Source organism: Bombina bombina, chromosome 5, assembly GCF_027579735.1.
Source record: "Bombina bombina isolate aBomBom1 chromosome 5, aBomBom1.pri, whole genome shotgun sequence".
Classification (NCBI taxonomy): Eukaryota; Metazoa; Chordata; class Amphibia; order Anura; family Bombinatoridae; genus Bombina; species Bombina bombina.
In genome coordinates, this window is record NC_069503.1 from 486,924,475 (window position 1) to 486,946,918 (window position 22,444).

The 22,444-nt window shown below is 38.4% G+C and overlaps 1 protein-coding gene across 1 annotated transcript in view; it reads right to left on the reverse strand.

Annotated features, from left to right (window-relative positions):
• The window catches only part of ADAMTS16 (ADAM metallopeptidase with thrombospondin type 1 motif 16), a 399,543-nt gene extending 377,607 nt beyond the window's left edge, over positions 1-21,936 (reverse strand). The window contains exons 1-2 of the mRNA XM_053714402.1: positions 21,489-21,936; positions 21,264-21,369 (exon numbers count right to left, since the gene is read on the reverse strand). Of these exons, the coding sequence (XP_053570377.1) occupies positions 21,264-21,369; positions 21,489-21,542 (160 nt within the window). The 5' untranslated portion in view covers positions 21,543-21,936. The remainder of the gene's footprint in view (positions 1-21,263; positions 21,370-21,488) is intronic.
• Positions 21,937-22,444: the final 508 nt, after the last annotated feature.

The window sequence follows — 22,444 nt, forward strand, 5'->3', positions numbered from 1 at the left end:
GAGCATGTGCAAGAATTCACAGTGTATACGTATATGAGTCTGTAATTGCCTAATGGCAGGCACATTATACAGTAGGCAGAAAAATGGAAGCAATCTTTAAAAATGTCTCATAAAAAAAACCTATTGATAATTTGAAATTCAGAATAAGTGCTGTTGCATTTTCTTTTTATTGTGTATTTATGAATTATAAAATTCTACTGTATTGATGCACATAAGTTTTGTATAATCACAAGTATGTAGGGCTTAAAAACATTGTATTACAAGGGACAGACATCCTTGTTTACTAGATGCCATAACAGCATTATACCTGCTGTACGGCTACGGAGCTCCTCATTCACACTTGGATTAATAAATTGTAAGTACGGAGGCGCAGTCATCTGAAGTCATAACCTTTTACAAGTTGATCATTGCTTGGTAAAACAAACAAAATGTCATGTTACTTTTATTTAATGTGTAGTGAGCATACCTCTTTGCATGTTGTACAATTACTCTTTAATTGGGGTGGATATGGCTATAAACTTTACTACAGTCAGGCTGAGGATTGCCACAGCATTATTGCTACCCAACACTGATAATTACCATTTGCGCTATAATTATAATTCTTCTCAGCGCAAACGTTTTTTTCTTTCAGGAATTGGAGTTGGTTACCAGAATAGATAAGGTAAGCTACAGCCCTTATATAAGAACTGCAAAATAATGAAGACGTTTCTTATATATCATATCTACTAAAAGAATAAGGAAAACTTAATTTTCAAATATAAATTGCATGATAAATAAAGAATATTACAAAGTTATTTTACCAAACATAATTAAACATTTATATTAAATTCTCACAGTATTTACAGTCCCATTAACCAGAAGTGTAGAAACCTTGGCACCCAAATATTTCCAATGGGACAAAGTTGAGGATGCCCTAGTGTTGAGAAAAATTACTCCCAATGTTTAAAGGATTAAATCTCCAGAAACTATTCTTAATATATCTATTAATCTAACCATTGAAGAAAATTGGTTAATGATTAGTAAAAGGATAAAGATTTAGCAACACTTCCAGAAAACTTGTTTGTTTTCATCTAAATAGACACACACACACACATATATATATATATATATATATATATATATATATATATATATATATATACATACACACTGTATATATATACACACACACACACACACACATATATATATATATTTTTATTTAATTTTTTTTTTAAACCACTGCATTAACATCAAAGTATATACAAGATATATTTTTTTTTTTTTTTTTTTAAACGAAAATGAATGTAAATGTTTAACGAATATTCAATATTTGTTTAGTTTTAAATTAAACAAATACAGAATGGTGGAGCCAACGAATATTTGGGGAAACTAATTTCCAGTATTTTTGTTATTAGAAATTTGACTAAATATGTTTTTTTCACAGTTGCACATCTCTAATTTATTTACATACATATACACATACATACATATATATATATATATATATATATACACACATATATATACATACATACATACATACATATACACATACATATATATATATATATATATATATATATATATATGTATGTACAAAGAGCAATGTAGAAGCGCACAGCGGGACCGCGATAGGTAACTGTAAAAGTGTAATTGATACCTGTGAAGCAGCTGTAGAACGGCACACTCGTGAAGAGTAAGGTATGGTTGTTTCCTCCTGGAGACCTGCAGCTGAATGCACTCAAAACCCGGTCTGTGAGCCGGGTCACATGATAATAGAATATCCAATTATTTTCAGAGTGAATAGAAAGCGCAAGGGGCTCCTTAGTAGAATAAAAAAATTCAGTTTATTCAAATTTACAGGGTAAAAACATAACAGCCACAAATAGCCGTAAAACAAAGCACTAAAGATAAAATCAGACACAATGTATCAAAGATCAGGACCTCACGCAGACATGTTTCGTGCGATTGCGCACTTGGTCACTGCTTGTGTGAGGTCCCAATCATTCACCGCTTTATAGCAGTTTTGTTAAAGGGACAGGTAATCTTCTACAACATTGTGTATCATTCTACAATTTAAATCCCAAATCATCTCAATGTTGTAGAAGATTACCTGTCCCTTTAACAAAACTGCTATAAAGCGGTGAATGATTGGGACCTCACACAAGCAGTGACCAAGTGCGCAATCGCACGAAACATGTCTGCGTGAGGTCCTGATCTTTGATACATTGTGTCTGATTTTATCTTTAGTGCTTTGTTTTACGGCTATTTGTGGCTGTTATGTTTTTACCCTGTAAATTTGAATAAACTGAATTTTTTTATTCTACTAAGGAGCCCCTTGCGCTTTCTACTCACTCTGAAAATAATTGGATATATATATATATATATATATATATACACATACACATACATACATACACCCATACACACACATATATACACACATGCATATATACACTAGCCAATTTTTTTTTAAGTACCGTGGTCCCACTCCTTGCTCTCTCTCCCCCCTTTTTTTTGCGCTCTCTTTCTCTCCCACCTTTCTTTTGCGCTCTCTCGCCCCTCTCTTTTGCTCTCTTTCTTTCTCCCCCTCTCTTTTGCTCTCCCCCCTCTCTTTTGCTCTCTTTCCCCTCTTGTATGCTCTCTCTTTCCCCTCTTATGCTCTCTCTCCCATCTTTTATGCTCTCTCTCTCCCCCCCTCTCTTTTGCTCGCTCTCTCCCCCTCTCTTTTGCTCGCTCTCTCCCCCTTTTTCTTTTGCTCGCTCTCTTCCCCCCTCTCTTTTGCTCTCTCTTCCCCCCCTCTCTTTTGCTCTCTCTTCCCCCCTCTCTTTTGCTCTCTCTTTCCCCCCTCTCTTTTGCTCTCTCTTTCTCTCCCACCTTTCTTTTGCGCTCTCTCGCCCCTCTCTTTTGCTCTCTTTCTTTCTCCCCCTCTCTTTTGCTCTCCCCCCTCTCTTTTGCTCTCTTTCCCCTCTTGTATGCTCTCTCTTTCCCCTCTTATGCTCTCTCTCCCCTCTTTTATGCTCTCTCTCTCCCCCCCTCTCTTTTGCTCGCTCTCTCCCCCCCTCTCTTTTGCTCGCTCTCTCCCCCTTTTTCTTTTGCTCGCTCTCTTCCCCCCTCTCTTTTGCTCTCTCTTTCCCCCCTCTCTTTTGCTCTCTCTTTCCCCCCTCTCTTTTGCTCTCTCTTTCCCCCCTCTCTTTTGCTCTCTCTTTCCCCCCTCTCTTTTGCTCTCTCTCTCCCCCCTCTCTTTTGCTTTCTCTTTCCCCCCTCTCTTTTGCTTTCTCTTTCGCCCCTCTCTTTTGCTCTCTCATTCCCCCCTCTCTTTTGCTCTCTCTTTCTCCCCTCTCTTTTGCTCTCTCTTTCCCCCTCTCTTTTGCTCTCTCTTTCCCCCCTCTCTTTTGCTCTCTCTCTCTCTTTCCTCCCCTCTTTTTTGCTCTCTCTTCCCCCCCTCTCTTTTGCTCTCTCTCTTCCCCCATCTCTTTTGCTCTCTCTCTTTCCCCCATTTATTTTGCTCTCTCTCTCTCTCCCCCTCTCTTTTGCTCTCTTTCTCTCTCTTTTCCTCTCTCTCTTTTCCTCTCTCTCTCTCTCTTTTCCTCTCTCTCTCTTTTCCCCCTCTCTTTTGCTATCTCTCTTTCCCCCCTCTCTTTTGCTCTCTTTCCCCCCCTCTCTTTTGCTCTCTCTCTCCCCCCTCTTTTGCTCTCCCCCCTCCCTCTCTTTTGCTCTCTCTTTCCCCCTCTCTTTTGCTCTCTCTTTCCCCCCTCTCTTTTTGTCTCTCTCCCCCTCTCTTTTGCTCTCTCCCCCTCTCTTTTGCTCTCTCTCTCCCCCCTCTCGTTTGCTCTCTCTCTCCCCCTCTGTTTTGCTCTCTCTCTCCCCCTTTCTTTTGCTCTCTCTCTCCCCCTTTCTTTTGCTCTCTCTCTCCCCCTTTCTTTTGCTCTCTCTCTCCCCCTTTCTTTTGCTCTCTCTCTCCCCCTTTCTTTTGCTCTCTCTCTCCCCCTTTCTTTTGCTCTCTCTCTCCCCCTCTCTTTTGCTCTGTCTCTCCCCCTCTCTTATGCTCTCTCCCCCCCCCCTTCTCTTTTGCTCTTTCTTTACCCCCTCTCTTTTGCTCTCTCTTTCCCCCCTCTCTTTTGCTCTCTCTCTCCTCCCCTCTCTTTTGCTCTCTCTCTCTTTCCCCCCTCTCTTTTGCTCTCTCTCTCTTCCCCCTCTCTTTTGCTCTCTCTTTCCCCCTCTCTTTTGCTCTCTCTCTCTTTCCCCCTCTCTTTTGCTCTCTCTTTCCCCCCTCTCTTTTGCTCTCTCTTTCCCCCTCTCTTTTGCTCTCTCTTTCCCCCTCTCTTTTGCTCTCTCTCTTATCCCCCTCTCTTTTGCTCTCTCTTTCCCCCTCTCTTTTGCTCTCTCTCTTATCCCCCTCTCTTTTGCTATCTCTCTTTCCCCCCCATCTCTTTTGCTCTCTCTCCCTCCTCTCTTTTGCTCTCTCTCTCCCCCTCTTCTCTTTTGCTCTCTCTCACCCCCTCCTCTCTTTTGCTTTCTCCCCTCTGTTGCTTTCTCCCCCACATGGCCATGCCCATCATCATGCCTGATGGCCATGCCCCCATCACAGCACGCCCAGCCATGCCCCCATTAAGGCATGCCCGGCCACGTCCCCATTACAGCGCTCCCATCTGCCCGTCTCTCTCTTTTGCTCTCTCTTCCCCCCTCTCTTTTGCTCTCACTTCCCCCTCTCTTTTGCTCTCTCTTCCCCCCTCTCTTTTGCTCTCTCTTTCCCCCCTCTCTTTTGCTCTCTCTTCCCCCCCTCTCTTTTGCTCTCTCTTTCCCCCCTCTCTTTTGCTCTCTCTTTCCCCCCTCTCTTTTGCTCTCTCTTTCCCCCCTCTCTTTTGCTCTCTCTGTCCCCCCTCTCTTTTGCTCTCTCTTTCCCCCCTCTCTTTTGCTCTCTCTTTCCCCCCTCTCTTTTGCTCTCTCTTTCCCCCTCTCTTTTGCTCTCTCTCTCTTTCCTCCCATCTTTTTTGCTCTCTCTCTCCCCCCCTCTCTTTTGCTCTCTGTCTCTCTCTCTCTTCCCCCATCTCTTTTGCTCTCTCTCTCTCCCCCTCTCTTTTGCGCTCTCTCTCTCTCTTTTCCCCTCTCTCTCTTTTCCTCTCTCTCTCTTTCCCCCCTCTCTTTTGCTCTCTCTTTCCCCCCTCTCTTTTGCGCTTTCTTTACCCCCTCTCTTTTGCTCTCTCTTTCCCCCCTCTCTTTTGCTCTCTCTCTCCTCCCCTCTCTTTTGCTCTCTCTTTCCCCCCTCTCTCTCTTCCCCCTCTCTTTTGCTCTCTCTCTTTCCCCCTCTCTTTTGCACTCTCTTTCCCCCTCTCTTTTGCACTCTCTCTTATCCCCCTCTCTTTTGCTCTCTCTCTTATCCCCCTCTATTTTGCTCTCTCTCTTATCCCCCTCTATTTTGCTCTCTCTCTTATCCCCCTCTATTTTGCTCTCTCTCTTATCCCCCTCTATTTTGCTCTCTCTCTTATCCCCCTCTCTTTTGCTATCTCTCTTTCCCCCCATCTCTTTTGCTCTCTCTCCCTCCTCTCTTTTGCTCTCTCTCTCCCCCTCTTCTCTTTTGCTCTCTCTCACCCCCTCCTCTCTTTTGCTTTCTCCCCTCTGTTGCTTTCTCCCCCACATGGCCATGCCCATCATCATGCCTGATGGCCATGCCCCCATCACAGCACGCCCAGCCATGCCCCCATTAAGGCATGCCCGGCCACGTCCCCATTACAGCGCTCCCATCTGACCGTCTCTCTCTTTTGCTCTCTCTTCCCCCTCTCTTTTGCTCTCTCTTCCCCCCTCTCTTTTGCTCTCTCTTTCCCCGCTCTCTTTCCCCCCTCTCTTTTGCTCTCTCTTTCCCCCCTCTCTTTTGCTCTCTTTCCCCCCTCTCTTTTGCTCTCTCTGTCCCCCCTCTCTTTTGCTCTCTCTTTCCCCCCTCTCTTTTGCTCTCTCTTTCCCCCCTCTCTTTTGCTCTCTCTCTCTTTCCTCCCCTCTTTTTTGCTCTCTCTCTCCCCCCTCTCTTTTGCTCTCTGTCTCTCTCTCTCTTCCCCCATCTTTTTTACTCTCTCTCTCTCCCCCTCTCTTTTGCGCTCTCTCTCTCTCTTTTCCTCTCTCTCTTTTCCTCTCTCTCTCTTTCCCCCCTCTCTTTTGCTCTCTTTCCCCCCCTCTCTTTTGCTCTCTCTCTCCCCCCTCTTTTGCTCTCCCCCCTCTCTTTTGCTCTCTCTTCCCCCCTCTCTTTTGCTCTCTTTCCCCGCTCTCTTTTTGTCTCTTTCCCCCCTCTCTTTTTGTCTCTCTCCCCCTCTCTTTTGCTCTCTCCCCCTCTCTTTTGCTCTCTCTCTCTCCCCTCTTGTTTGCTCTGTCTCTCCACCCTCTCTTTTGCTCTGTCTCTCCACCCTCTCTTTTGCTCTCTCTCTCCTCCCCTCTCTTTTGCTCTTTCTTTACCCCCTCTCTTTTGCTCTCTCTTTCCCCCCTCTCTTTTGCTCTCTCTCTCCCCTCCCCTCTCTTTTGCTCTCTCTCTTTCCCCCCCTCTCTTTTGCTCTCTCTCTCTTCCCCCCTCTCTTTTGCTCTCTCTTTCCCCCTCTCTTTTGCTCTCTCTCTTTTGCTCTCTCTTTTGCTCTCTTTTGCTCTCTCTTTCCCCCTCTCTTTTGCTCTCTCTTTCCCCCTCTCTTTTGCTCTCTCTTTCCCCCTCTCTTTTGCTCTCTCTTTCCCCCTCTCTTTTGCTCTCTCTTTTGCTCTCTCTTTCCCCCTCTCTTTTGCTCTCTCTCTCTCCCCTCTCTCTCTCCCCTCTGTTTTGCTCTCTCTCCCCTTTTCTTTTGCTCTCTCTCTCCCCTTTTCTTTTGCTCTCTCTCTCCCCCTCTCTTTTGCTCTGTCTCTCCACCCTCTCTTTTGCTCTCTCTCTCCTCCCCTCACTTTTGCTCTTTCTTTACCCCCTCTCTTTTGCTCTCTCTCTCTTTCCCCCTCTCTTTTGCTCTCTCTTTTGCTCTCTTTTGCTCTCTCTTTCCCCCTCTCTTTTGCTCTCTCTTTCCCCCTCTCTTTTGCTCTCTCTTTCCCCCTCTCTTTTGCTCTCTTTCTTTCCCCCTCTCTTTTGCTCTCTCTCTTTCCCTCTCTCTTTTGCTCTCTCTTTTGCTCTCTTTCCCCCCTCTTTTGCTCTCTCTCCCTCCTCTCTTTTGCTCTCTCTCTCCCCCTTTTCTCTTTTACTCTCTCTCATCCCCTCCTCTCTTTTGCTTTCTCCCCTCTGTTGCTTTCTCCCCCACATGGCCATGCCCATCATCATGCCTGATGGCCATGCCCCCATCACAGCACGCCCAGCCATGCCCCCATTAAGGCACGCCCGGCCACGTCCCCATTACAGCGCTCCCGTCTGCCCATGCCCCCTCCACAGCAGCTTCTGAAAAACACTTTCTCTGCTGCTCAAGGCCAGGTATGTTTGTCCTTGCACAGTCTCTACTGCGCATGACTGCATCTGACAGACATACCTGGCCTTTTATTATATAGGATAAAAAGTACAAAAAACAAATCCTCCCTCCTGAATCAACCACCTGGGTCCAAACAAGCTAAGAATAGTCTAGGAACAAAAAAAAATAGTGTCAGCTATTGGATGACGTTTCAGAGACTGATTGTCTCTTTCATCAGATCAAAGTGAATAAAATACAAGAAAATATCACAATATATAGTGTGCAAAACAGTGCTCACATATCCTCCTCTCAGAATTTGCATCATAGAATGCAATGGAACACATCTATGCATTCCTTAGTTACGACAAACCAGATGTCTAAACTGAAGTCACTTCCGGTTTTGCTGATTCTAACAAGATATAACACAGAGATGATATAAAACACGAATTAATATACAAATTAATATATATCATCATTATCTGATAATCAATCCATTAGTAAACAAAATGTAAAGTTACAAACTTGTGCAAAAATAAAATGTAGACACTCCTTATGCTCTATATCAAAATGGGTTGTCATGACAACCAGTGTTTACAAACAAACACTGCACACAATGTGTGTGGTCCGGATCATCTATTGATCCTAGTTTAACCACAATGTGTTTTAAAATAGAAAATGTGTGTAATGACACAAAATAATCATGTGGGTAAATTAACTAAGTGTATTCTATATGCCCTAAGTCAGTGTTTTTCAACCAGTGTGCCGTGGCACACTAGTGTGCCGTGAGAGATCTTCAGGTGTGCCGCGGCAGACTGACAACAGTGTGAGGGTGTCTTTCTTTCAAATTTTGAAATATTGGGAGGTATGTGACAGGCTCATCAGGCATCATTTACAACCATGACATTGACATTCAATCACAGACAATCATTATGATTGTTTGTGAATGAATGTCAATATGTCATGTATAGTTTGTAGGAGGCATGGCATGACAGCACAGTAAGTGTATATATATATATATATATATATATATATATCCTGTATTAGGCTACAATGTGTGATTTTGTAAAATTTTGGGATGGTGGTGTGCCACAGGATTTTTTTAAATGTAAAAAAGTGTGCCACGGCAAATCACTGCCCTAAGTGACTTCCATTCATATTATGATTGGGAACGGTATATAAGTAGCTAACCCGATTCGTATGATGTTGACACATAGTAGCATGAGGCAATACTATACCGTAATTTACTAAATACCAGTACATTACCATATTGGATAATCCCACATAGTGAATAGATGCAATATGTTCACATCTCATATATTACAAAATTAAAAACAAAGAATATTCTGAATGGGACAATAGACTCTGTATCTCCTTGTATGCCAGTCAAAGTGATTTCTGTGTGATACTACACATGTTTTGCCATCATACATGTCCTGTTACTGTGGGACTTCACAACCATAGTGCCTGGTTTATTTAGTTTCTAATGGATAGGAGTCAACATTATGTAGAATACGATTATATACCTCCCAGATTCCAATATGTATGGCTCCATCTGAAATAAAGGTGACTTCCATTATAGTAGGAAAAGTGGGAATTTTGGGAACCCCGCTAGCAAATCAATTCTGCAGGACCAGAGTCCCCACTTGGTATATCGAGTAGATCAACGACCTCCAGGGATGTTGCCGACACACTCATACCAATTCACTCCACACTACTCAATTTGCACCCCTGGTGTGTAACAGATTATGTCAGCCATTTGAAATCCAGTACAGAATTTAGACCTTCCGGGAAGATGGTTCCCAAATGATAGATCCATTTGGCCTCTCTAATAAGTAGGAGTTTATCCTGGTTGCCCCCTCTGTCCAATTTTGGTATATATGATCAATTAGTGTATATCTGATTGAAGACACAGTGGGGTCTATTTATCAAGCCGTCAACCGCAAATACGCTGGAATTCCGCAGCATAATTGTGGCGAGCCTGATTCCCCTTATTTATCAAACCCTACAGACCGGCAAAAGTAGAATTTTGTGACGTAACATACGATCCGCCGGTCAAAGTCCGACACAGATCGATGCTTATGTCATTATAGATGTTCTGAATGAAAATTTGGCACTGACTACTTTTGCAAGTTAACAAATTTCTACCAGGTACGCTCAGCACTATTCCGGCCCAGCGTACCTGGTTTTCAATCCGCCACCCTGGAGGCGGCGGATGCCATAGGAATCAATGGGAGTGTGAAAGCAGCAAAGCTTATGTTCGCTGCTGCCCGATATCCCATTGATCCCTAAGGGAGAATAAAGTTACATTTACACCTAACTCCCTAACATATACCCCGAGTCTAAACACCCCTAATCTGCTGCCCCCTACACTGCCGCCACCTACATTATACTTATTAACCCCTAATCTGCTGCCCAGCCACCGCCGCCACCTACATTATACTTATAAACCCCTAATCTGCCCCCCTATACCGCCACCATCTACATTATGTTATTAACCCCTAATCTGCCCCCTACATTATACTTATTAACCCCTAATCTGCCGTCCCCAACGTCGCCGCCACTATATTAAATTTATTAACCCCTAAACCTAAGTCTAACCCTAACACCCCCTAACTTAAATCTAATTTAAATAAATATAAATAAAATTACTATCATTAACTACATTATTCCTATTTAAAATGAAATACTTACCTATAAAATTACCTATAAAATAAACCCTAATAAACTAATAGTTACATTGTAGCCATCTTAGGTTTTTTTTTATTTTACAGGCAAGTTTGCATTTATTTTAAACTAGGTAGAATAGTTATTAACTATTTAATAACTACCTAGCTAAAATAAATACAAAAGTACCTGTAAAATAAAACCTAACCTAAGTTACAATTACACCTAACACTACACTATAATTAAATAAATTAACTAAATTAAATACAATTAAATAAATTAAATACAATAACCTAAATTAAATGATCTAAAGTACAAAAAAAAACAAACACTAAATTACAGAAAATAATAAACAAATTACAGAAATTTAAACTAATTACACTTAATCTAGTAGCCCTATCAAAATAAAAAAAGCCTCCCCAAAATAAAAAAAACCCTAGCCTAAACTAAATTGCCCCAAAGTAATCAGCTCTTTTACCTATAAAAAAAAATACAAACAACCCCCCCAACGGTAAAACCCACCACCCACACAACCAACCCCCCAAAAAAATACTAACTAAAAAAAACCTAAGCTCCCCATTGCCCTGAAAAGGGCATTTGGATAGGTATTGCCCTTAAAACGGCAGTTAGCTCTTTTGCAGCCCAAAGCCCTAACCTAAAAATAAAACCCACCCACTACAACCTTAAAAAAAAAAAGATTGACTTACCGGGAGACGTCTTCATAAAAGCCGGGCAGAAGTGGTCCTCCAGATGGGCAGAAGTCTTCATCCAAGTTGGGCAGAAGTCTTCATCCAAGTTGGGCAGAAGTGGTCCTCCAGATGGCAGAAGACTTCATCCAGGCGGCATCTTCTTAAGGTAGAAAAAATCCTATTGGCTAATGCAATCAGCCAATAGGATTGAACTTCAATCCTATTGGCTGATTGGATCAGCCAATAGGATTGAGCTCGCATTCTATTAGCTGTTCCAATAAGCCAAAAGGATTGAAGTTCAATCCTTTTGGTTGATTGCATCAGTCAATAGGATTTTTTCTACCTTAATTCCGATTGGCTGATAGAATTCTATCAGCCAATCGGAATCTAAGGGACGCCATCTTGGATGACGTCACTTAAAAGAACCTTCATTCGTCGGGTAGTCGTCAGCCGAAGAGGATGCTCCACGTCGGATGTCTTGAAGATGGACCCGCTCCGCGCCGTCTGGATGAAGATAGAAGATGACGTCTGGATGAAGACTTCTTCTGTCTGGAGGACCACTTCTGCCCAGCTTGGATGAAGATGTCTCCCAGTAAGTCGATCTTCAGGGGGTTAGTGTTAGGTTTTTCTAAGTTTGTATTGGGTGGATTTTATTTTTAGGTTAGCAGCTTTGGGCTGCAAAAGAGCTAACTGCCCTTTTTAAGGGCAATGCCCATCCAAATGCCCTTTTCAGGGCAATGGGGAGCTTAGTTTTTTTTAGTTAGTATTTTTTTGGGGGGGTTAGTTGTGTGGGTGGTGGGTTTTACTGTTGGGGGGGTTGTTTGTATTAAGGGCTATTGGTAGTTTAGGATAGGGTTTTTTTTTTATTTTTGGGGGGCTTTTTTTATTTTGATAGGGCTATTAGATTAGGTGTAATTAGTTTAAATTTCTGTCATTTGTTTATTATTTTCTGTAATTTAGTGTTTTGTTTTTTTTGTACTTTAGATAATTTAATTTAAGTTATTGTATTTAATTTAGTTCATTGTATGTAATTTATTTAATTGTAGTTTAGTGTTATGTGTTATTGTAACTTAGGTTTTATTTTACAGGTAACTTTGTATTTATTTTAACTAGGTAGTTATTAAATAGTTAATAAACTATTTAATAACTATTGTACCTAGTTAAAATAAATACAAACTTGGCTGTAAAATAAAAAGAAAACCCGAAGCTAGCTACAATGTAACTATTAGTTATATTGTAGCTATCTTAGGGTTTATTTTATAGGTAAGTATTTAGTTTTAAATAGGAATCATGTAGCTAATGATAATAATTTTATTTATATTTATTTAAATTAGATTTAAGTTAGGGGGTGTTAGGGTTAGACTTAGGTTTAGGGGTTAATAAATTTAATATAGTGGCGGCGACATTGGGGATGGCAGATTAGGGGTTAATAACATAATGTAGGTGGTGGCGGTGTAGGGGGCGGCAGATTAGGGGTTAATAAGTATAATGTAGGTGGTGGCGGCGGTGTAGGGGGGCAGATTAGGGGTTAATAACATAATATATGTTGCTACATAGTTAATAACTAGCACTGTACATATGGGTGTCACTGCATATATTTATGGCTAATTATTGACAATTTTACTGTCATTATTCTAATCTTTAGCTTTATAGATGTCTAATTAGTGCGAGTCCTCTATTACCATGGCCATGGGTGTTTTTTATATATATTTAAGGTGTATTAATACTTCCATGTTTTAGATATAGGTACTTAATAAAATTTGTATTTTCTTTAGTATTTTGTGTATTTTTGTTTTTTGAGTTTGGTAGACTCATATACCCTCACACATTCAGATTCCCTATAGATTCAATACATCATACATGGAGAGTGCTGGCTAAGGAATCCGTTTATCCCCCTTTTTTCTATATATTTTTTTCTTTTGAGTATATATATATATATATACACACACACACACATATAAAAATATATACATACATACATACAGATATACACACATACAGATATACACAAAGTATATTGGCAGATAAAGGAGCTAGTTCTAAGGGCTCTCCAAAGGATTTTTCTCTCTGTTTCACAATTTTCCCAGAAGAATTCTGTCTGTATCTGTGTTCAAAGAATATCACATTGCGATAGTATGTCTGAGCACCTTAATGGGATATTCTTTGAACACAGATACAGCCAGAATTCTTCTGCCAATATACATTGTTTGTACAGCTTTGAGAGAGACTGTTTGGAAGGCAGCGGTTCTAACTAAAGGGAAGTAACTATCCTATTGTATATTCTTTTTTTGTTCTGTACATATACACAAAACCAGTCCATAAAAATAATAGATCTGCTTTAAAAAAAATAAAAAGGATGAGCTTACATACACTTTTTGAAAAGGTTCCATTTAAAAGGATTCCCAGAGAGAAAAATCCTTTGGAGATCCCTTAGAACCAGCGCCTCTATCTGCCAATATACATCGTTTGTACAGCTTTGAGAGAGACTGTTTGGAAGGCAACGTTTCTAACTAAAGGGAAGTAACTATCCTATTGTATATTCTTTTTTTGTTCTGTACATATACACAAAACCAGTCCATAAAAATAATAGATTTTGTGACAAATCAAACCTTCTCAGCGTCACAATAGAGGGGTGTGGGCATGAAGGGGTTAATGGCACACAGCTCTGGTTCCCTTATCCTTGCAACTCTGCAAAAGGACATTAAAAGAGACACCACATTAACCCCAAATCTCGCCCACACTGCTCTAATTAACAATTTCCCTGCTGCCATCACCAAAACTTTTAAATTAAAGGGGAGTTTTGGGGAACCCCTAAAAACTCACACTATTTAACAATTAGGTAACGTGCCTTTAACCTTGTCTCAACAGGAGTGTGAATTTGGATATTAGAGCCCAAAAGACAGAATGAGATTTTCTATTTGTTTAATAACAAAAATATCAATACAGCTTACACAGTGCAAAATTATAAAGACATTCAAAATAACATACAAATGCAAAGCTACAGTTCTTTAAAAAGAAAATGGGACATGAAAAGAATTACACACAATCTCTAACTTATTACAAAGTTCCTTTAGATATGTGGAGAGCTGCCATTCCAGATGTTTAGTGGTTTGGTCCCAAGGGCAGTTCTCCCTAAAAAGTCTCTCTCTTGCATACTTGAACCAATTTTTCCTTTGTCTTGTCAAAGACAACGCCCGGGTTATAATTTACAATGAGTGCAACCAATGCAAAGAAGTCTTAGCTCCCACTATCAGCTCCAAGGGGAGGAGCGTTCTGCATTCCTACACACAGTTACACTACTAAGGAGGGGGGGAAGGAGGAGAGTCTCATCTTACAGCTTTTCTCAAAGCAGTTTTCACACACAGAAAAAGGCAATTCACATTAACCTTTTCCAGGCTGAGAACACAATACCACCTCTGCAAGGTAGCCAATACAGGTATAAACTACTCCAGATGATTGTATCATGACAGATCTGCTTTTAAAAAAAAAAAAAAAAAAAAAAAAAAAAAAAGGATGAGCTTACATACACCTTTTGAAAAGGTTCCATTTAAAAGGATTCCCAAGCCAGCTGCCTGTTTTGCCTAATGAGAAATTTAGAACTAGGCTTTAAGAATTGAATGGGATATATATATATATATATATATATATATATATATATATATATATATATATATACATACATACATACATACATACATACATACACACACACATACATATACATACATACACATAGTTGTTTTTTTAAGTACTACTAAGTCATGCAGTAGGTACTGTTATTGTTTTATTTTATAATACACTATGTGGACACCCCTACTAATTGGGTTCAGGTGTTCCAGTTACATTGCTAACAGATTCCTAAAATCCAGCACATAGCCATTAATTCTCCACAAGTAAGCATTTGCAGTACTATGGATCATACTTAAAGGACCACTAAATGCAGTATAATTGCATAATTAACATGTGCATAATAAAAAGACAATACAATAACACCTATTCTGAATGTGAAATAAGCAGATTTTTTTTCTCACAAATTTATTTTTTCTCCTATTTTCTGGCCCCTTGTATCATGTGACAAATCAGTCAATCACAGACAAGTATACGTATACCCTGTGAGCTTGTGCACATGCTCTGTAGGAGCTTGTTCCCCAGAAAGTGTACATATAAAAAAAAAAAATTCAAAATTTGATAATGGAAGTAAATAGGAAAGTGTCTTAAACTGCTTGCTCTATCTGAATCATATAAGTTTATTTTGACTTGAGTGTTCCTTTAAGAGCTCACATGACATTTCTGCCCCACTAGATATACCATGGTCAACAGTAAGTGCTATTATTGTGAAGTGGAAGCATCTAGGAGTAACATCAGCCTGGCCACAAAGTGGTAGAGAATGCAAACTCACAGAGTGGGCTATAAAGTGCTGAAGTGCTTAAAAAACACCTGTTGGCTCACTCTCAAATAAGCCCCAAACTGACTCTGGAAGCAACATAAGCACAAGAACTGTGTGTCAGGAGCTTCATGAAATGGATTTCCATGTCCGAGTAGCTGTACACAAACCTCACATCAACATGATCAATGCTAAGTGTTGTCTGGAGTGGTATAGAATCCCATTGTTGCGGATCCCGAGAACACTACCTACTGGAATGCATAGTGTCTACTGTAAAGTTTGGCGGAGGAGAGATAATGGTCTGGGACTGTTTTTTGGGGTCTGGGTTAGGTTCCTTAGTTCCAATGAAAGGTTAATCTTAATGCAACTTAATACAAAGATATTTTAGACAACTGGTTGCTTTCCAGCTTTGTGGCAACAGTTTGGGGAAGGAACTTTCCTGTTCCATCATGAGTGTGCCCCCACGCACACTGCAAGATACACGAAGACAACGAGTTAGGTGGAAATGGCCTACAGAAATCCCTGACTTCAAACTCCATTAAACATCCTATGGTATAAATTAGAATGCCAACTGTGAGACAGATCTTCTCGTCCAACATTAAAACCTGACCTCACAAATGCTCTTTTAGTTGAAAGGGTCAACTCCATATTAATGCTCATGGTTTTGGAAAGGGATGCCCAACAATGTTATATAGGTGTGATGATCCACATACTATTAGCCATATAGTGTATATTGGACAGACCACACTTGCTTATGTGCATCTGACAAGGGATTTTCTGAGGTTGCACAGCACTCTGGGGAAGAAACATTCTTTGAAGGCTGTGGCCTGTTTATTTCTGGCTTAAAATAGCAGCGTTTCTTTTGACCAAACAAAACCTAAACAAAATTATTTGCTCTTCTGAGCTCTTACTAGATAAATTAATAGTAACTAGGGATGGGTGAATATGTTTATATTCGAATTCAAATGTTAGAATGAATGTTATTGTAGAAATTCGATTTACATAATACAATGTTGATAAGAACGAATAGTCTTAAAAATTCTATTGTCAAATGTTATTTACAATTTTCGAATGTCACTTTCGAATTCTAATATTACATTTATAAAACACAGTTGCAGACTAGAAATACTATTTCGAATGTCACATTCAAATTCGAATATTACATTTATAAAACAGTATTAGACTAGAAATACTATTTCGAATGTTAGATTTGAATGTAGCATTCAAATATTACATTTATTAAACACAGTTGTAGACTAGAAATACTATTTCGAATGTCACATTTGAATATCACATTTTGAAATTGAATGAATACATAGCTAAACGTTCTATTAATCGAACTCATATTTTCGAATTTTATTGAAAAATTCAAAAACGAAAATTCGAAAATAGAATGTTATATAAACATTCAAAATTCGATTCGAACGAACGTATCAAAACTAGTTTTAAATTTCGAATTTTTAGAAACATTCGCCCATCCCTAATAGTAACTATTATGGTGCGGCTTCTCTGCTTATCAGAATATAACAGTGCATTTGACAAATCTACCAATTTTCAGGTTCAGACATTAAGCTTCTGCTATGTCTTTGTCTCTCTAACTTAGGTTTTCTCCAGTCTTATAAAGGAGTCAAACAAGTATCAGGTGAGCCTAATGACATTGATTACACTGTGGAAAACCTGGACTGGGTTTCAGTCTACTTGTTAGTGAGATGGAGAATCAGCTACCCTGCTCTTCCAAATACTCCACCCCACGGAATCCAATTGCAAAAACAAAGCACATTGTACAAAACAATTAATAGCTTTTATAGCTTTCCGTGGGGCTATGCTATCCCATTTCCAGGGTAGAAAATAAGCAAAACTCTGGGTACAAAGTGCACACCATTTATTACTTTTCCCACATACTCTGTCACAATATATGATAGATAGATATGCAAATAATGATGTATTCTACAAATTAGACCTGAGTATTATTCTTCTTTATTTATAAAGTGCCAACAGATTCTGCAGCACTGAGTAACATACAGCTAGTTATTAATAGTACTTTGAAAGTACCAAAGCTTTACAGAACTTATGTTTCCACTTTAAAGCACCACTAAATACAGAAGAATTGAGTAATTGACAAATACGAAATAAAGACAAAACACTTGCACTTACAATAAAAAATCCATCATTACATGAAAAGGGGCAAAACAAATAATACAGTAATATGGCAAAGTTGTTTTACTATGCATAACAACAAGCTAAAGGTGTTTCCTGTGCCTTTAAAAGGACATAGTTATACAAAATAAAATGATGCACTAGAATTAAGTTTACATTCTTGAACTTTATGACTCTTATTTGATTCAGCTTAAATGGATATGGATTATTATACTGGAGCGCTACAGTCTATTGCAAAGCACATTTCCTGCAATATAGAACCAGCATTTTGCACAGTCAGCCTGTCCCCTATGGGGATGATAGATCAGCAGAAGTCTCTGTTTATTTACTCTGACATATTGACATAACCTGCTGAGCAAAGATTGTCTTCTTTACTAACAAAACCTTTTTATTGTTTCTGATCCATGTAAACTGAATTAAAAAACTACATGGCTACCTCAATACACAGAGACACAACAAAATCCTCTCTTCAGTGTTTTTAATGTTTGCTGCAGTTTTCACAAGAATGAGTGATATATAATCTATTTTCCATCTATTTACTTGTATATGCTATTTACCTTTAGAGTTTGTGCCCAGTTTGTTTTGGCACAGCTGGCCATTTAGTAGGATATGCACCCTATCCATTCTGATACCACAGCACATATCTATGTTTGATATATGTCCATTATATGTGTATTTATGATATATTCTATTTCCCTTAAAAGGATATGAAACCCAAATGTTTTTCTTTCATGATTCAGATGGACCATACAATTTTAAAACAACTGTCAAATGTACTCATTTTATCAAATTTGCTTAAAAGGACAGTCTACCCAAATATTTATTGTTTAAACCAATAGATAATCCCCAGTTTTGCATAACCAATACAGTTATATTAATATACGTTTTACCTCTGTGATAACCTTATATCTAAGCCTCTACAGACTGTCCCCTTATTTCATTTTTTTTTTTACAAATTTGCATTTAAAGAGACACTGAACCTAAATTGTTTCTTTTGTGATTCAGATAGAGCAAGGCATTTTAAGCAACTTTCTAATTTACTCCTATCATCAAATTTTCTTCATTCTCTTGGTATCTTTATTTGAAATGCAAGAATGTATGTTAAGATGCCGGCCTATTTTTGGTGAACAACCTGGGTTGTCCTTTCTGATTGGTAGATACATTCATCCACCAATAAAAAAGTGCTGTCCAGAGTTCTGAAGCAAAAAAAAGAGGATTAGATGCCTTCTTTTTCAAATAAAGATAGCAAGTGAACAAAGAAAAATTGATAATAGGAGTAAATTAGAAAGTTGCTTAAAATTGCATGTTCTATCTGAATCATTAAAGAAAAAAAAATTGGGTTCAGTGTCCTCTCATAAGTAACTCCACAGGCATTAGCACAATGTTATCTATATGACACATGAAATAATGCCCTCTAGTGGTGAAAAACTGTCAAATGTTGTGAAATAAGAGGATGCATTCAAGGGCTTAGAAATTAGCATATTAACCTTTAAAATAAAGAATTCCAAGAGAACAAAGCAAATTTGATGATAAACGTGAATTGGAAAGTTGCTTAAAAGTACATGCCCTGTCTGAATCAATAAAGTTTAAAATTTTGACTACACTGTCCCTTTAATTTCCTTTGTGGAAAGCGCAGCAATGAATTACTAGGAGCTAGCTGATCACATCAGTGGAGGCAGTAATAATAGGTATGTATGTGCAGACACCAATCAACAGCTAGTTCCCAGAAGAGCTGCTCCTGAGCCTACCTAGGTATGCTTTTCAACAAAGGATACAAAAAGAAAAATCAAATTAGATAATAGAAATAAATTGGAAAGTTTAAAATGACATGCTCTATCTGAATTATGAAAGTTTATTTTTGTATTTTCAAAACCCTCTGGAAATATCTGTATTTGCTAATCTTGGTGGAACTTGTTTATCATGGAATCCCTTTGGAATATCATAAACAATATTCAAGTAAATGAAAAACCATGTGAGAATTGCTTATCCCTTTAAAAGATAATGAAAAATAATTTAAGAGGCTCAAACTAGGCTAATTTGTACCTTTTATTATTAAAAGATGTAAAACAAATATAAAGGTTTCTGTCTGACTGATGCAGAAATATTTATTGTATATAATTAGTGTAATTTGTACCTATTTGGCTGTGCACATCTGTTTGTGACAAGTTAATTTCTGTTATTCCTCCACTTAGCTTTAAACTCTCATTGTGTGTAATGTAGCAAAATACAAGTCGTTGCAGAGCTGAAGGAATAGTATTAAATCAGCTGAGGGTGCAGTATATCTATTTGTAGGTTCCTGCAGACACGGCTTCCATGGAGAAATACCAGTTGGCAATATGTGTTGATAATTAACACTAATTCTGGCAAAGTGTGGAGACTATCAGATATAAAACACAGTGCCAGCTGATCAAATAAAATGATGTCATTTAAAAATATGACATGATGGCGCCCTCTAGCGTACATACTTTGTATAGTTATTAAAATTACAGTGCAGACAAAAAAAAACGCTATTTAGTACTAGATACTACAGTATATCGCACAGGTGATGGTCCGGAATATTTTCAATATTTATCAACCTCCCCTTCCCATCTATAGTAGATTTTTGAAGTACACTGGTTCTGTTAGAGGTACACAACTCAATAAATCATATCAGTAAGCGGGTTAAGCTGTGAAATACCTCTTCAATATGAACTGTTTGCTAGAGGTAATTCACTTGATTTTCAATTACATATTGCAAAAAAATACAGAAAAACTAAAGTTTAAATCAGGATAAATCAATGACACGAAAACGAACAGACCACTAGCTAGATACTAACAACAAACGTTACTGTTAGATGGTAATTGAACCCTTCTGACATGCAGAGTCCCCTCAGAATAGTAGAGGATTTCCCTTCCTCCACATTAGCTCACAGACTTGCTGCCTGTAGATCTAATTCTAGCAGGCTCAATAAGGAAGTAGCCAGTGAGCTAAGTGAAATAAACTTATCACTGCTCTGACAATAAAGATATGCATTGATATTTGCATTGCAAATCTTAATAAGTGATAACAAAAAAATGCAAACACATCCTAAGAGAGCTGGGTTGGAACCAAACACAGTTTCATTGAGTTTCATACTTAACCATAGATTTAGATTTTCAGATATATCCAATCATTTTGTTAGTCATGTTGAGCAAATTTTACACAGCTTATTGTGTGTGCAATGCATCATCATGTATCAGGTTATTGTTATATTGTATGATTTAACACAAGAGGAACTGGTGTAACCTTTCATTACCAGATTCCTAAACACCTTTAGCAGGTGGTGAATCTGTAACATTTTCTCATATTCCCATTGAAGATTGCTGCCAGTGCTAGACGCTGTACTCTGCTCATTTTCACAACTAAAGTATGTATACACAGTCATGTATATCACACACACAATCTACACTTACCAATGTTAGTGCAAGCAAATTAATAAAAACATTTTTGTTGGTCAATTAAGTATAAGAGCTTTGAATTTGAATAATATTCTGTTAAAATACTACTGTAGTATGCTCTATTAGATTTCACAATATTTTAATATGCAGAATTGACAAGTGGTTTAATAAAGTGCTGCAAAAAATATCTTTATATTTGCATACAGCAATAGACAGCAATATATTCGGATCATTTAAGAATCTTCTTATGGCCATAAGTTAGATTTTACAATGTTTCTATAACAATTAGTTTAAAACTACAGATTATCTTTCATAATACTTATTTTGCATTATTTAGAGTTGGACCATTATAAAATGCAATCAATTGTGTTCTAGTAGAAAAGTGAAGTTGATCACAGAAACCAATGTTTAGCAATCAGTTGCTGACATAATGTAGCATGTGATTGACACTTGCAATATACACACAGTTACGCAGGCTCACTATATATCCACCACATGGCTTGGGCATATTTATACTACGGATACTGATTTTATATAATGAATAACATAAAAATGAAACTGTAAGCTACTCACCATTATTTTCAGTGATGTGCAAGATATCAGAGTGCAATGCCTGAGATGGGGAGACAAGGCTTCCAGCTGCTACAGATCTCCTTAAAGCAGCATGTGCAGGTGCATTCTGCAAATTAGTTCAAGATCCATAATGAAAAGAAAATGTTATTTCTAAAACCAGTTTATTACTTTCCAAATAAAAGCTACAAAAGAGCAGATCAGTAAACATTTGGCATAAAAACTCACCTTTTGCAGAACAAATACTAGCAGTAGAGACCAGATACCACTTCTTAAATCCATATTTCCACTGTCTTCATCCACTGCAGTCCAAGAAATATATATCTGATGACTTCAATATTTCATAGTGCAATAATACTATGCACTTTGTGTTTTATTTTGCAGCATCAGTATTTTTGGAAGAGGTTTAGCTGATATATATTCCAAATCATAGTGGTAAATATCCTTTATATTAATGAAGATCGTTCACAATTTAACAGATCCTGCATAATGTTCATGTAAACAAGTAGTGTTGGACTTTTTATTTATAAATATATCAGTATTGGTCTTGTAATGGAATTGTTCTCAGGAAGCAGCTATTGTTATTGGGGAGAGGAGTTGGATATACATGTAGCAGCAGTCTGTTTTGCCTTGGTGTCTGGCGTTAAGATTTCTCCCAGTCTCTTTTTTTGCTCTCCATGCCCCATGTGTTTCACTGCAGCAGCTTTTCCAATTCATCCTTTACTAATCCTGGCCAGCCGGCTTCTGTTCATGATTGACAGTGTCCTTCAGCCAATCGTTTGTGTATAATCTGCATGGTGGGCTGGCTTTTGTGCACTGTACCCTTACACTTGCTTAACTCTTACATTTCTATCCAACAAGCAGGCAGAGATGTGTTTTAAAGATTCAGTGAGGCAAATATGCTTTCTATGTAAAATCTTTTTTTTTTTTTAAATAATAATTACATTAGTCTGTCTAACAATGCACAATGACATCTTTATAAAGAGTAGAATAAATCCCACAGCTGATGTTTGTGACAGATAAAAATAAAAATAAATGTGACTGCTGATGCTTCTGTAAAATAATCACTGTCCATTCTGTTTAATGCCCAATTTAAATGACTGTTTTATTCAACAACTTAAAATATATACATAATAAACCTAATGTAACATTTATGGATACGTCTGTGAGACATATTAGTTACC